We start from the raw sequence: 16,093 nt of genomic DNA on the forward strand, positions 1-16,093 counted from the left end.
TGACATCAGCACTAATGATGCCCAAGTGTGTCTATGTGGACTATAGAGTTTTATATTGACGGAGGCAGGTGTTCCATGCTGAAAAAGTGGAAAGTCTTTATTTCCAGTAATGTTTCGCTTGCAGGAACAAAGTCAGCTAGTCTGTTCTGTTATTAGCAATGGAAAGTAATTGTCCCTTATGAATGGGATGACGTGTTCTTTCTGAAATAGACTTTGACTTTTGGCCAGATTATTTCCAAGTCTGCCAATATCTAAATGACACAAATAATCCTTGCTTCTGGGAAAAAGGGATGGTGCCGTCGGCTGTGTCTCCTTTTCAAAGTAATCTTTCAAAGTTGGCAAAAAAAAGTGCACATGCGCACGTCGAGAAACATAATTTCAAACTAAAACTGTCCCCTGACACTTCCGCATGTCGACACGAGCAGCTTGACTTTTAATCGGCAGGTGCTCGTGCCGCTCGTCTGGTGTAGTAAGTGACGACGCAGAGATCGGGACACAACGTTGATTAACTGAGCACACGAGTGTAACGCTGAGACCTCCTCTCTTGTGCGAGCCGCGGTCCTCCTGTTACCTGTTCCTCTCAGTGTACGTGGAAAACTTGCCCTGTTTTCAATGCTCTCCTGGAGTAGATACGGCTTCCGTTACACTTGAGCTTCTGGTACATTGTATTAATTAAACCACACAGGAGAACTGGTCCTTCCTTTGCCAGGAGAGTGTGTGTTTGCTGTTCCAGGAGTGCACAGACATGTGTCGGGGGTTGCAAATTACACTTGTTCAATGCATTAGCTGTATATTGCAGAGCGATCAGGTAGCCCATAAACTGATGGGGCTGATATTATGAGTGTGTGACATCAACTGCCCATGGTGTCAACCTTTGCCCACTCTTTATTTCTCTGAGGCGTTTCTAAACCGAGGTCAACAGATATCATCTCCTCCTTCTGTTGTACTGGTTTCTTTATGACAGAGGTGCTTAAACTAAGCATAAGCCACCTCTGTAATCTCAGGACAGGAGAGAAAATTGTGTAGTGACGTAAGGAATAATCTTCTTGTGAGGAGAAATTGCATTCTGAGCAGACTGAAGAAATTGCTTGTAGCTGTTTGCTTATTAACAGTTATGCTATTTAACAGAAAATGCAATCAGTTGTTTTTATGTGTGACAGGAGAAAAAAAGTTTATTTAATTTTTTAATTTTAACTTGTCAGCTACCTGTTAAGAGAACTTTGAAAGTTGCACAAACAGCACAGGATGTGGTGTTCACTGCACCGTACTGGTAACATGATGGACCCCCCCCCCCCCCCCCCCCCCCCCCCATCCTTGTACATTTTGGGTCTCAGGTAGCGCGACACCATGTGAAACTCAGCATCAGCATCCCGGATGGGTTGAAGCTGAGGACATAATCTCACGTAGAAAGGGGAAAAGATGACATTGACCATCTGCTTCGTCTGGAGGGGATTTGATTGGCTTTCCGCAGCAGAGTGGAGCAGTGGGGATGATTAGGCCTCCCCGGTGTCCCGTTCCAATGGGTGCCCAGCTCAATGTCACCACTGATTGGATCCTCTAATCTTGTTCTGTGTGAATTAAATCTAAAGTGGGGAGGAGGGTGATCACATTCTCTTTGCTTTTGTGCATTCTCTCTCTCTCTCTCTCTCTCTCTGTGTGTGTGTGTGTGTGTGTTGCTCTAACTTCTACTTCCTCTCTCCCATGATTAACAATTACAGTACGATACTGGTATCCTGGTTCTGGACAGAGATCTGTATGTTTGACACAATTTCTACCTGACATTAGCAGATTATTTAAATGCGTGAGCTACTCCCAAGCCATCTTAGATACCAAAGGGGAAATGTGGTGACGCGTTAGAAGTCAAATAATAACACAAAATCCAAGAAATGGATATTTTGATAATGACAAATTGAGCAAATGAATACAACAACAGTTTGAAATGATAATCCATCCAACAGCACACAACTAACTCCATACGTCAAAGGGAGTGACAGACATATATTAAGGAGCAATATGAGCCCTAAATAATGATCATACATGTCATACTGTCACCCTCATCTATCTTTGGACACTGAACAAACAACAAGAGTTTGATTCTAACTTTCTCGTTATCTCTCCTCCAGAGAGCTCCGCACTGGAGATGACGTGGTCGGTTGCCCAGGTATCGCTATGGTAACCTTGGCTGTGGGTCTGCTTGAGGCTCTTTCAGGTGTGGAAGCTGCTTGGTCCTGAGGGGCCGATGTGCCTCACATACAGTGGAAAGATGTCAGCTCCATTCACAAGAACAGGTAAAGAGATTTGAATGAGCAGTTTACAGAAACAGGCCTGCGGTCGAACTAAATCCCCAGAGGAAGGGTAGAAAATGATCACATCAGCTTCTATAGTTGTGAATGAATGTTGTAATGGAGATGGTTTTTAATCAAGTAACTTCTGACAGATGTTTAATCCAACTATTCCATTTTGACTAACTCCACAGGACCTCCGCTCATCCTTCTGCTTACATCCTGAACATCGGTGCGTAACAACATGTCACATTCTGTCAGATCAACTGGAGAGTGATTCATTACAAGAATGCTACACACGTAACTATGTGAATATGTACCATGGTATCCATGCACATTTATGTAGATCTGCTTAAATATATATTTAAAAAAAACTATAACTTGATTAGGTTACAGCCAACATGACTATTTAGCAGACATCAACAGACAAAAGCGATGTCCTGTTGTGGACTTACAGTTGGTGGCCCCCAGTGTATTAACATAGTGGCTGGCTGGCAAGATCAGTTGGATGGTAACCTTTACCACTGAAGGGCTGGACCCAGTTCAAAGGTATCCGTCTCTCCTCAGCTGTCCTCATAAACAAGCCCCTCTCAAGTATCCACGGTCCTTTTTAAATTCCCATGAAATGTTTTTTCATACTCTTATTTCATCGTTGCTTTCCAGACTAATTGAGTTGTGATAATTTGAGGGAAGACCTGGAAAAGGCCCCCCGACAGGATATCATCTCAGAATGAAATGGAAGCGTGAAAGGGGAAACCTAAGAAAAGTTGAGTGTGAGTGGATTCACATTGTTAGCAGGGCCTTGTTCACGATGGGAGACGGGCATCATCGCTGGAAGTCAGCGAGGCTTTGTGTTAACTGCTGTGGCTCGTTTACTCATGCACCTCCATTGCAACAAAAGGGCAGGCCAAGTCCTCCCATTACAAGGAGCCCTGTGGTCAGGAGCCAACAACGAGCATATAGGTATCGCTTTTGTTTCCTGGCTCAAGGTCAGAGGAGCCGAAGCCAGGAGGGTAAAAGGTCAGCGGCGTGAATACAGCGTTGAGATTGCAAGGCCGTCAATGTATTTCTGCCCCAATGAAAACATGCAGAAAACGCAATCTCATTAAACCAAAAATGGACCAACAAACAATTTCATGTCAGCTGCTACGTGCCAAATGCCTTTTTGTTGGCGCTTGTGTGACCAGACACACCCACCGCGAACGGACGCACATATTATCTTTCAGGAGGCGCGGGAAATGGAAAAAGCCTGAACCTCGTCCAACATATTGTACCTGCTGGATTCTCCTATTGCTCCCCGGGGTGTCATGAGACACTCGGCTGTCAATGATAGAGACAAAATGAGTGTCAGCAGGTGTGTGTGTGTGTGTGTGAGAGAGAGAGAGAGAGAGAGAGAGAGAGAGAGAGAGAGAGAGAGAGAGAGAGAGAGAGAGTGTTTGTTTGTTTGTAAGGTTATTATAGTTCAAAAATCTGAAACTATTATTAAATGTTGGGAGGAAGGGGAAAACAAGCCATCAAAACAAAGAAAGTGAGAGATAATAGACTGTTTCTAAAGAGGCTAACACTTCAATCAGTTTAGTAGTCACACACACACAGGGAAGTGTGTCAGCTGTTTTTATTTGTGTGATATGATACAGTTATGTTTAAAGTTGGGACTGTAAAACAACAAAAAGACCGTGAGTATATTCCTATACCTCACACACCCAATTTAATAACACTAATACAAATAATAAATGTTATTTGTATCGCGCCCCTTTACATGGTACAAACAGAAACAATAAAAGCAATAACGATATATAAACAAGAGAGATTACACAACAGTAAGAAACAACAACAAAAACAAATAACACACATGACGAGCATCACAGGTTGAAAGCAGATTTAAATAGATGAGTTTTAAGTGCAGTTGGAGCGGGATGGAGAATGTCTGAGGTGACGGGGGGAGAGAGTTCCAGAGGGAGGGGGCGCAGCAATGGAGAAGGCCCCCGTCCCCCCTGGGTCTGATGCTTGGACAGAGTAGGGGGGGGTGAGGAGGAGCGTGTCGGTCCAGGAGGTCAGAAAGGTACGAAGGGGCGAGGTGGTAGTAGTAGTAGAGTAGTATTAGGATGTGGAGGGAGTGGTCATCAGAGGAGAGGAGGAGCAGAAGGTCCACGGTGACTTTGGGTGGTTTCTGTGCTGTGAAGAGATCTGAATCCGGATTGATATGGTTGGTTTTAGCTTCATCACTTAATTGTATGTTTTGAATGTATTAATTGTACGGAAATATGTAGATTTACAACAAAGGATATCGTTTTCTGAGCCTCTATTAAAGTAACAGTATGCAATAAGTTGGTATTTCCTGTCCTTGCTAGCAATGCAGCTGTTATTTCAAGGTCAAATAGTTGCATGTCATTGCTTCGAAGAAAGAAAGAAAATGAGCTAAAACCTATCAAACACAAAGAAAGTTCACGAGGTATTTAAATACAGCCGACTGCATACTTCACCTTTCGTGTATCTGGAGCATGTTGGCTGACATGTCCCAAAGGATAACATGAGCATACCCTCGATGGGAGGTAAATATCAGCGCTTTTCCCCCTGTGCCACAGATCCTCATCTGCCATCATTGGCTGACTGTCTGGCTGCATGTCACAGCAGGTCTCCACTCCAGATCCTCCAGAGGCCTTACACAATTGCCACGTCATCAAAATTATATAATTACCTAATTGAATCCCATTGCACTCCAGGATGATGTGTTGTGGGGATTTTTTTTTTCATATTTTTTTTTTTTCATGGCATGTCAGTTGAGGGGCAGATGACAAGGCTGAAAACCAATATTGATTAACTTAGAACTACATCGTAAGTTATTTCTGTGGCTTTCCCCGGGGCCTCGTATCAGATCACACGCTCTTATTTACAACCTCGCCATGATGAGAACACGCTGCGTGAGTTATGTGCTTGTCATAACCAAGGTCAAGCGCATGCCTCAGACTTTGCATTGGCTTTCGACCTCAGAGGAAAAAGTTTGCCGTCCGCAGGTTTGCGACCCACTTCCAGAATTGTTGAGGCACTACGTCATTTTGACTGAATGGTTACAACTTGTGAACATCACTGCTGCAACTACAGCTTTCCTTTACCCTCAAGATTCCTTGGGAGTGACACGAAATGGGAGATGCTGAGTGTAGCTGTCTGTGATGATGGAGGATAAACCTGCGAATACTTCCGTTTAGTCACGTACTGAAGATATGTCCAGCCGGCTCGGACCTACTATAGATGACTTAGAAACTCCTCAAACAGAGATTTTACTCTCTTTTATCTGAAACATAGTTTATTTTCTCACCTTTGCCACACTCAAGACATGAATTTAGGCCAAACACATTCAGTTGCATCTATTTATAATGTTGCAGGTTGTGGATGTGCCCCACATAAGATGATGTCGGATAACTTTTCTGATATAACACCCTTTCTAAATATGTTCAGGGAAGACTTTGTCCAGACTGCACGCACTTCCTCCTGAGTGATAAATATGCCTTTGATTTCAACACTCTCTAAAATGATGTGTGTATATTCTGTCTCTAAGTGACAGTCACTGAGATAAACCAGGGGTGCACTTTTTACAAGAGGACAAATGCCACATTTCCACGAGTCATATGTTGTATGTTTTATCCATTTGGAGCATGGAATATGTCCTACTTCCATATATATGTGTATCTGTTTAAATGACAGTGACCTTATTCAGCACAAAATAAAAATCACGTGTTTTTTGTGCAGACAAATTGTTTAGTTTGGTATATTCATCCGTCTGATCTGAAGGTCAAGCGGACCGGCCTGTTTTAAAAGCCGGTTGAGGGGGAATTCGCCAGAGAGACGTCATCAGCATCATTGACGGGAGCTCTCTGGCCAATGCTGGCTGTCAATTTCTCTCCAACAGTTCACCCGGCACGCACTGGGCAGCCACCATCCCCTGCAGCTGGACGTTACTTCACAGGTTCCAGGCATGTAGGCGGAACGTTGCTGAAGTCCCGAGGGTATTTTATTTTATTTATTTATTTATTTTTTAAAGGCAGCTGGAACTAAAAGATACACATATTTTATGCAAAAGAAAAAAAAGTCACTGTGGAAAAAAAAAAAAAAAAAACTTCACCAGGCATTGAGATACCAACCCAAATTAATATACATTTATTTTCTAAACAGAAATGGGAGAGTACTCATTTTCACTCCAAGCTGGAGCTTTGTGGCAGTCTCATTGGCTAATGTGGAAAATGCCCCGAGGCAGCACCCACTTCCTATGTAGAACCAAATCAAATCGGCTCACCGCGGACGTGTCTGATCAATAGATCCCTCGACTACGTCTCATGCCGGCAGAATGCAGCTGTGGATGGAAACTACATACAGACTGCAGACCCATTGTTCACCTCCGATACGGCCATATTGATCACATCTATGTCGTGCATACTCATGCTGGATTAGAGGCACGGGTGTTGACACAATGCATGTATCATTCCTTTGAAAAAACAATGACAAAGAGAGCATTAATATATCATACACTGCATATTTGGATATATTCAGATGTCTACGTGATACTACTAATTCTAGACATTGTCACCCCTTCCTCACGAGTGGTGCAGAATACACTTATTTTCCACAGTTTACTGAAAGAGATTGGGAGATGGGAATGAGACATTTTTTCCATCGCTGTCACCGAAAATGACTTCCAGCGGAGCCGACTGATATAGCGCGGGGTCTCTGCGGGCTTTCACAGAACTGGAGTGAGTCAGTTTGGTGAATTAACATGAATGATGGCGTGAGCTCTAACATCAAGCAGCCTGGAATTTGGGCCGCAGCTCCAAATTAGAGGAGCGCAGCTAAAGCAGTTGAGCAGATGTCACACATTTTGGGTCAAAATGCAAATCATTGGAGAAAAAAAAAGTCTTGCACAAGCAAGTGGACCGCAGATGCACAGCTTAGTTCATGAAACACGTAGCAGGGTGGCTAATAATTGGTCATACACATGCTATCATTCGCTAAAAAGAAAGATTAGTTTGTTTACAATGAATGCATCAAATTCAAGATTTCTTTTATTTATTTTTTTTCAAACATTTTTATTGAAAAAAGGACCTAGACTTTTTTTCAACAGCTGGAATATCAATACACAGTATTTGCATAATAATTTACAAAAGATTTTTAAAAAACTGTACAGTCTCTGGTTTATGCAGGAAGGCAGGAAGACCCTTGTAGAAAAATAAAGACCTAAGACAGGAGAAGTATCAACGTGAGAACAGATGAAATGTTTTAATTCAAATTTTCTTAGCAGAGATGCAGTACAGTGTTCTGCTTCCACTGATCTAAGCGTGAATGTGTCACAATAACAGCGAAGAAACAATAAAGTCAAGTGGTCTACATTGTGACTGTAAATATTAATCGGCAGATTGATGTTTAAAAAGCAAGGGTCCGTTCAGAAATAACAAATAACTGCACAAGACCCGCAGTGGTTAATAAGTACGAGGGTTAACCGTGGCTGCCATGGCTACCATGTGTCCAGATTCTGCACGTCCGCCACGCCAAGAACACTGATGTTAACAAAAAGCAGACGACGTAAGAATCAACTTGTCTTCAACAGCTGACCGTTGTTAGCTGACGATACAGTCTGGTTTTTAAATCAACATGCCGGTTGTTGTCTCTTATAACTATATGTACATATTTGGCTTTAAGTTAATAAAACAGTCTCTGCTGGAAAAAAATTCTCTGGTGAGGAAAAAAGTACATCAAAAGCTTCGGAAAAACACAATGACAGAATCATGCTCGTCTACATCTAGAAATAACATTAGAGGCTGCATCTGCAATCTTCAAAAATGGATACTTTTAAAAAGACAAATAATACATTTTGGCTCCTAGATTTCCCTCTAAACATAGAATATGTAACTTAGCAGCACTTATCATCAACATTCATAACCTTGGCTCAGGGTTGAGCTGACTGTCACGTTCTACCACTGACCTGTATTGCACATAAGAGAATGGCGGCTTCATACTGCACAGTGATCACCTCTTAATACCTCTTCTTCCTGTGACATCTATTGCAGTGTGTGCTCAGAGTGCCGACAACAGGACTGAGACTTTTTGTTAAGGCACACGTTGCAAGAGATGCTATACTTGGGCCAAGATGATGGGCCGAGGAGTCATGGTGTGCTTTTGCTCGGAGCTGTGCGAGGCGTCTCTTCCTCAGGACCGCCACACTGAAGAGGGCCGTATTTATATTTTGCTAAGAGACCAGCTCATTAACTAACAGTAACCTTTGTGCAGGTGGTTTGACCCTGACATTTTATTTAGTTGCCTTTCAAACAAGATTCTTGGATTTAAAATGACTAGAAATATGTAAATTTGGGTTTCAGGTTAATTATTTTAGCCTGACACGAACTTAGGCCACGCACTAAAAAAAGACGCATTAAAATCCAAGATAACCACCTTCTGCAGAACCCAATTGGCTATTCTAGTGTGTAAAGTGAAGGCATCTCGCCCATATTATCCGTCTAGCTCCATGCAACCAGCTCATTTCTCACCACTTTCACCATAACATGTAATGTGTGGATGTCTTGTGCGTAAGCTTCTGCATAGAGAACTTCATACTCAAATCACAGCCTTTTACAAACTGCCATGCATTATAAAGAACAGCAATTAGGACCATATTAATTAGTTTGAACGTACCCTGTGGTCTTTTTTTTTAACTCTTCTTTACACCTGCAGTCATATTTCTGATTCTGCTGTCAAAGGCCTTGATTCCAAAGGCAAAGAGTCCAGATTGCATTCAGAGTCTGAAACCACATCGGTGTTTGTGTGCTCGAGTACACCGACCTCCACACCCCTCATCTCCCTGTTTTCCTCCACATCAAACTCCTCCTCCATCTCAACTTTTTCGAGGGCCACCTCGTTCTCGTAGCAAAAGGAATTCCTCGAGCTGGAGGCGTTGGACTTCCTTTCGGCGAGTTCCTTGGCACTACAGTGAGGTGTGCTGGGAACCTCATACAAGTTGTCAAAGCGAGAGTAGTCCACTTTGTAGTAGTTCTTTTCTTCAAAGAGCACCGGCTCGAAGCGGTAGCCCCAGAGGATCTCGCTGGCCACGTAGGAGCTCCGGCACTGAGTAGTCATGGCCGTAGCCTCCACCATGCCCTCCAGAATCACTACGATCTCAAACTCTGTCGTCTCCAACTCCTGTTTGCTCATCTCATAGAAGGGGCTGTCCTCGTCAATCTCATGCACAATGGTGATTGGAGACACCAGGAAGATCCGGTCGATTCCACTATCGAAGCCTACGTCGATGTCGACCTGATCCAGAGGGATGAACTCTCCCTCGGCAGTGGTGCGGGACTTGAGTAGCTGGGCCCTGACGTGGGCCTCCACCAGGTGACTCTTCCTGAGGTTCCCCACGCGCCACATCAGGCAAAGTTTACCGTCCCTCATGGCCATTGTAGCGTAATGGCTGAACACCAGGGTCTCATTTCTCTTTTTGGGCTTGGCCATCTTGGCCATGACAGCACCGATGATGAAAGCGTCAATGATGCAGCCCACGATGCTTTGGAAGACGACTATAAAGACAGCAACGGGGCACTCCTCCGTCACATAGCGGTAACCATAGCCAATAGTGGTTTGGGTCTCCACTGAGAACAAGAAGGCAGCGGTGAAGCTGTCCACATTGGAAACGCACATCTGAGTCTTATTCTCTCTCCGTAAGTCCCCATAAGAGAGGGCCACTACCCAGAAGACAAAACCAAAAAACAACCATGACAGCAGGAAAGAAAGGCAGAATATGAGCAGCATCCAGCGCCAGCGGATGTCCACGCAGGTGGTGAAGATATCAGCCAGGTACCGCTGGCCTTTCTCGCTCATATTGATAAACTGCACATTGCAGTGGCCATCCTTCCTGACAAAGCGGCTCTGATGTTGGCGCTCCGTGTGCACCTTTTTGACATCGCCGTTCCCGTAACCGTTCGGGACGGCGATGGTGGCCAGCTTCATGCCGTCTTCCTCAGAGGACACGATGCTGTAACGGTGGCTTCGCACACTCCCCATTACTTCCGCCTGGGAGGGCTGGGCCGGTTCTGCTTTGGAAAACAGTCTAAGTTTTTGGTAGAAGCGTTGGAGAAACAGTTTTGAAGGATCTCGGGGACAAACTCGAGCAGAAAATGTCGGCAACGGGACTCTAGATCCTGCAAGTACAGGAACAAGCGGGCGCCCGTGGTTCTGCAGGTGTGCTGTGCACCTTTGGTGAGGACAGGTCACTCCTATCTGTCGGCTGCTTTGGACCTCATCAGTGAAATGAGCTGGGGAAATCACAGAGAGAGAGAGAGAAAAACTGTTTTATTAAAGCAATTGGAAGGAAGCAGAGCAGAAATCAGTGTGTGTGTTACCTGCCGTGTGCAGTTAGCAGCGCTACTCTTGCACACGCAGACAATATACAGACGTTGTACAGTCACAAAGCACACAATGCATCGTACATGCATTATAAGTAGATTGCAAATATTAATCAAGCACTTAGATTGCTGACAACGTGGGAAAGGATGTTTACCCTGCTTAATAAAAGTATTAATTAAGCAGGTCAGTCTGTGGGGAGCCGAGTCAAATTACGGATCAAGTTCATGTTAATCCACTGGAACAAAGATACAAGTAGCAGCTGTGTGCAGATGTGTCTCCTTCTCTGCACATAAGTGTGAACGCAATGTTACAACATTTTGCTGCGTGCATTTCAAAACAAACAGCACGGACGCTGATTATGACATCAAATGCACAGTTTCAATAACACATGTGCATACGCATAGCAAAAACAAAACTACCACTACATCGTGGAACACGATTTAACGAACCTTGTAACATTTCAGAGAGGACGGGCCTCTTTCTCTGAAGCCCACAGTAACCTTGCATCATGTGTAATAGAGCAACAAGGGCAGCTAAATTAGAAAAGCTATTGACTTGGTGTGTGTGGCATGAGAGGTCCATTAAAATGCAACACCACAGGCTACAAAAGGCCATGGTCAGCCAGACATGCTCTGCTCGAGCCAACATAACTCCCTATCTCCACTTTTGAATCATCGGAGGGTCAATTGTGTCAAAGTTTAAATATCCACAAAGTCTAGGGGACATTTAAAAAAATATATATATATTCAGAATTGTTTTCATTTTATTTAGTTTTGTCGACACAGCACAGATGTCAATATCGACATTTTCTGTTGACTTAGGTCATGTTCTTATTACGTCATCTAACATCGCGTGTATTAAACTCTTCTGAACGTGGGATAAGATACGCAGGACAAGGTGCATCATCGTTGTTTTTCTCAACTAATGACGTCACCGCTGTGGCGAGTAGAATAAGCAACCTGTCACGCACACGATTGGGAATATGGGGCTCCATTCATTTACAGCTCAAATGATGCCAAATAATTATGTCCAGTGGATTCTGGGATTTTAATTGATATTGACCATGCTTGTTAATTGCTTTTTAACGAATTACCGGCCACTTTTTGTTGAAGTATTTTGTATTGAATTGTGACACTGGAGTCAAACATCAGACTGCACGAAAGCCTAAATTGCACATTAGACTACATCAGCCAACTGAGTCAGACTTGTATCTAAAGCAGCCTGCAGGAAACAGGGCACACATCTGGACACAGGTGACACCCCCCCCCCCCCCCCCCCCCCCCCCCCAGTGCAAATTAAATCTCTAACTTCTGTGTTTACACGCTGACACTGAGCTCAATCGAGCTCCCTCTCTCCAACTGGGTTGATCTGCTCACCATATCACATATTACTGCAGGGTGGTACATGGTGACAGACCAAGGCTTCCAGAGGCTGCAGGACCTGCGATTGTTTGTTTTGCATGTGTTCTCAATTAGAGCCAACAGCTGAGGCAAATGGAAACTGGTTACATAAAGCTGCTCTATTTTTTATTTTTTTTTTACACCACCAATCAATACCTCTGGCGAACCATTCAGTTGACAGAACATGTTTCGCTTCTACGTCATCAATCATTGTAAAATAGCAATGTTGCGGTAGTTTTAATATTCTAGTGAAAATAAAAAAAGATTATAATGTGTACTCTACAGGATCGTTATTATAAAAAGTATGTTCATGTAGACATCATGAGCAACGAAGTTTAGTTTAAATCACAGATCAATTGAGTAATCCTGCGATCTCCAATGGCAGAACATAATAATAATAATAATAATAATAATAATAATCATAATAATCATCATCATCATAATTTCACGGTTATTTAATTATCTTCATCAAAGTCCAGTCCAGTTTTCGCATGTTTACAGTGACTGATCAGTAACTGCGGTATCGCTCTAATTATCATTCCACATCACTCTCCTAATACATTGTTCCCAATTATTACTGCATATCTTATTACAACCTACCTGTTGGTTCTTGCAGTGCACGTCTGTCGTTTCCGTGTTGTAATAAGTCCCATATGCACCAGATATGCCGACTGCGGCACTTTAACTTGTGCTTCTCTTTTATTATATTCACTTAGCTTCCTGTCTGTCGCTGAAAATTCTGCCATAACCCTCTCCAGCAACACTGAAGAAGATGTTTGTCGTTGCAAAGAAAAGACTTTAAAAGCACGTGTGCTTATCCCCGCCCCCCCCCCCCCCCCCCCCCCCCCGTGGCAGCGACGACCAATAGGAAGCTGCAGCGCCTGTTTGAGGGTCTGAGCCCAAATGGAGGAGACGAGTGGAGAACCAAAACCCCTTAATCTCAAAGGGACGAAGAAAACATGACGTTGTAGCAAGAAATATGTATCATGGGAGTAAGTATCTCCAGATAATCTACAGAATTGTTTTGCAATATATATAATATTAATATAATATTTAATTTGTCGAATTATATTGTTTTTGTCCTTTTCTGTTAAATATCAAAGCACGCATATAGAGAGTAGTGCAGAGTAAGCCTATCTGTGACCTTCCAAAATAGCCTCCACTTCTGGTGTGCTATTCAATGCACTCGTTGACCACAAGGTGGCGGTGCAGAACTGGAAAGGGGATAAACACACAAGGGCTGGCATCAACATATTAGATTGACAAAGGCCTTCTATAATGAATGCCCTATCATAATTAAATGTAGTACCCTGATCATTTTGTTTACATATTTATTTATTTATTTATTTCATACACAATATATTTTGAAACAACACAATTATCGCTGGTATGCAATAACTTTTGCATTTTGATGGAGACAATGTACCTTTTTGTAAGAAATTAAAATATCCTTTGTTTTGAGTATAGCTCTTGAACCTCTCAGCTCCCGAGTGACCACGTCTAAATTTGTTGTTATCCAATCAGAGATGGGTATAGTAGCCGAGGGAGAGCGAGAGCGACACACACACACACACACACACACACACACACACACACAGACAGTCATTAGCTTTAAGTGCGAGTTGTAAATTCTGAACAATCTGTTAATTTACTGTTGATAATTTACATTTATTTGCAGTGAAACGATGGGAGTCCATTAGTGTTTGTGCATTTCTGGGTAGTGTGGGGTCGGATGCTGTCACGTGCCGCTGCGCCTGCACGGCAGCTTTGCACACAGACAGAGGCCTCAGGCCGAGTCCGTTCCTCGAACCACCTCCCAAGGAACAGTGAGTACAGGCAACGTGTGAGTCGTCTGTGAGCTTGTGAGTACACACAAACTGATCTATAAAAACACCAGCATTATTTTTGTTTTACGATCTTGCGGTCACCAGGACATGTGAGAGGTGTGAATCACCTGCTTCCAGTATGAATAATCTTCGTTATTGCATTCGATCACTGTGATTTGATGTGTACTGCGTGTTTTGGTAGGAATTGCTGATGCATGTTGTAAAATAAGGCTTATAGTGTCGTCGAGGCATACGTGCAGTATAATAACAGTAGCTACAATAAACTAGCTTGGCCTCTCTGCACCCTCGTCGGTTATATGGTCAAATCTGACAATCATTATAGACACGTCCTAAGTTTATATTTGAATAAACCTCTCCAATTCACCTCCCATTTAAAGAGATTATAACATGTTACATTTAAGAGGTGTTCAATGTTAATCCTGTGACAAACCTAGAGTTGACTGGGCGAGCGACACAATTTGTCCAACATTCATAGCAATTCATCTAAAGAAATAAAACAGGTTATAAATAAATGATTTGTAAGCCGCATATACATACATTTACAAGAGCACATCAAAGTGTCCATCGTGTGCACCGTGCACTACTCTAAAAAGAAGTTTGCTGCGTCACTTCCTCAGCGACGTCAGGATTCACCACGCAAGTGCGTCCGATTCTCTTGCCTGGTGCAAAGACAGGACCGTGGGACTGACTGCCCTCTACTGGACGTCCTCTCCGGTGAAACTCCTCAGCACTGAGCAGGGGCCCCGGCACCCTCGTGGTCACATTGAACAGAGCATAGTCCACCTTGTAGTGCCTCTTGCCCATTTTCAACATTTCCTGAAAGCGCTGGCCCCAGTGGATGTCTGCTGGTGTGTATGAGGTTCGAGTCTGGTGGAGCATACCCGTAGAGTCGCCGGTGTAGGTGAAAGACACCACCAGCTCAAAGTTGTCCCCCAGCAGGTCGTCAGGGCCCAGGCTGTAGAGGGGACTGCCAGGGTCCAGCTTGTGGATAATGGTGGCTGGTGTGGCGAGGACAATGTCTTTGTTGTGGATGTGCAGGTCCTGGTATGACATCGCAATAGACCCCTGTGGCTGTTTCACATAGCGGACTAACATGGCCCTGGCCACACCCTCCAGGATGTGATTTCCCCTGAAGTCCCCAAGTCGCCACGACAGACACAGGCTGCCGTCTCGCAGGTTGACCACCGCGCATCTGCTAAAGCCAACCGTCTGGGCTCGTTTACGTGCCGATGCCATTTTAGCAACAACAATACCAATGATGATGGTGTCAAGGAGGCAGCTGAAGACATCTTGAACTGTCACCACAATGATGGCTACAATACAGTTCTCCGTCATCCCCCTGAAGCCATAGCCAATAGTCGCCTGGGTCTCCATTGAGAACATGAAGGCTCCAGTAAAGCCACGCACGTTGTCCACGCAGGGGTTGTTATGCACATCGCCAACGTCCCCGTGCACAAGTGCAATGAGCCAAAAACATAGGCCGAAAAAGAGCCAGGAGAGAATGTAAGAGAGGGAAAAAAAGAGGAGCATCACCCTCCAGCGGATCTCCACCAGAGTAGTGAAGATGTCCATCAGGTACGGGCTCCAGTCTCCAGGCGGCTTCTGGAAAACCACAGGGAACGCGCCATCTTTCTCCATGAAGCGCAGCTGCCTGTCCTCGTTCTTCCAGCCTATCGTGTGGATTGTAGTCTCGTAGGTGTCGATGATGAGCTGCTCGCCCCTCTCCGCGCTCATTTTGACCCGGAGCCGCCGTTCAGTTTCCTGTACAAAGACGAGCATGCAATAGAGGGTAAGTGTAGGCACGTAAGGAGGACAGTCGTCCTTACTCCTGAGATGTAAAAGGCTCTGCGGCTTGTTGATCTGAATCCTTCATGTTTGAGCAAGCAGCCGAGGTCACTCTGTGCTTGGGGCCATCGGCAGCAAGTGACTTGGGTGTGAATAATGTACTACAAAGAGCACCCGTTTCTCACTGGTTGATTATTTACCACAAGTTCCATTACAGTCTGGACCCTGTGCAAATCAGCTGTGCTGAAAGCGCTCCGTATGGACCCCGATGTCTGCATATATGAGCACATGTACAACCAAAATAGGTTGCGTTAACCAAATATGTTTCGTGATGGTGAAAGCAATGGCTTTGGGTCAATGGCTTTGGGGCAATGGCTTTGGGGCAATGGCTTTGGAG

The 16,093-nt window shown here is 44.1% G+C and overlaps 2 protein-coding genes across 2 annotated transcripts; both read right to left on the minus strand.

Moving 5' to 3' along the window:
* Positions 1 to 8,999: 8,999 nt before the first annotated feature.
* On the minus strand, positions 9,000 to 10,322 carry LOC117735011 (inward rectifier potassium channel 2-like). Its single transcript, XM_034539397.1, has one exon. It carries the CDS (start codon positions 10,320 to 10,322, stop codon positions 9,000 to 9,002), a length of 1,323 nt encoding a protein of 440 aa, XP_034395288.1.
* Positions 10,323 to 14,496: 4,174 nt separating this feature from the next.
* On the minus strand, positions 14,497 to 15,645 carry LOC117734815 (inward rectifier potassium channel 16-like). The gene has a single exon (XM_034539083.1). It carries the CDS (start codon positions 15,643 to 15,645, stop codon positions 14,497 to 14,499), a length of 1,149 nt encoding a protein of 382 aa, XP_034394974.1.
* Between the last annotated feature and the right edge of the window lie 448 nt (positions 15,646 to 16,093).

Source organism: Cyclopterus lumpus, chromosome 8, assembly GCF_009769545.1.
Source record: "Cyclopterus lumpus isolate fCycLum1 chromosome 8, fCycLum1.pri, whole genome shotgun sequence".
Lineage (NCBI taxonomy): Eukaryota > Metazoa > Chordata > Actinopteri > Perciformes > Cyclopteridae > Cyclopterus > Cyclopterus lumpus.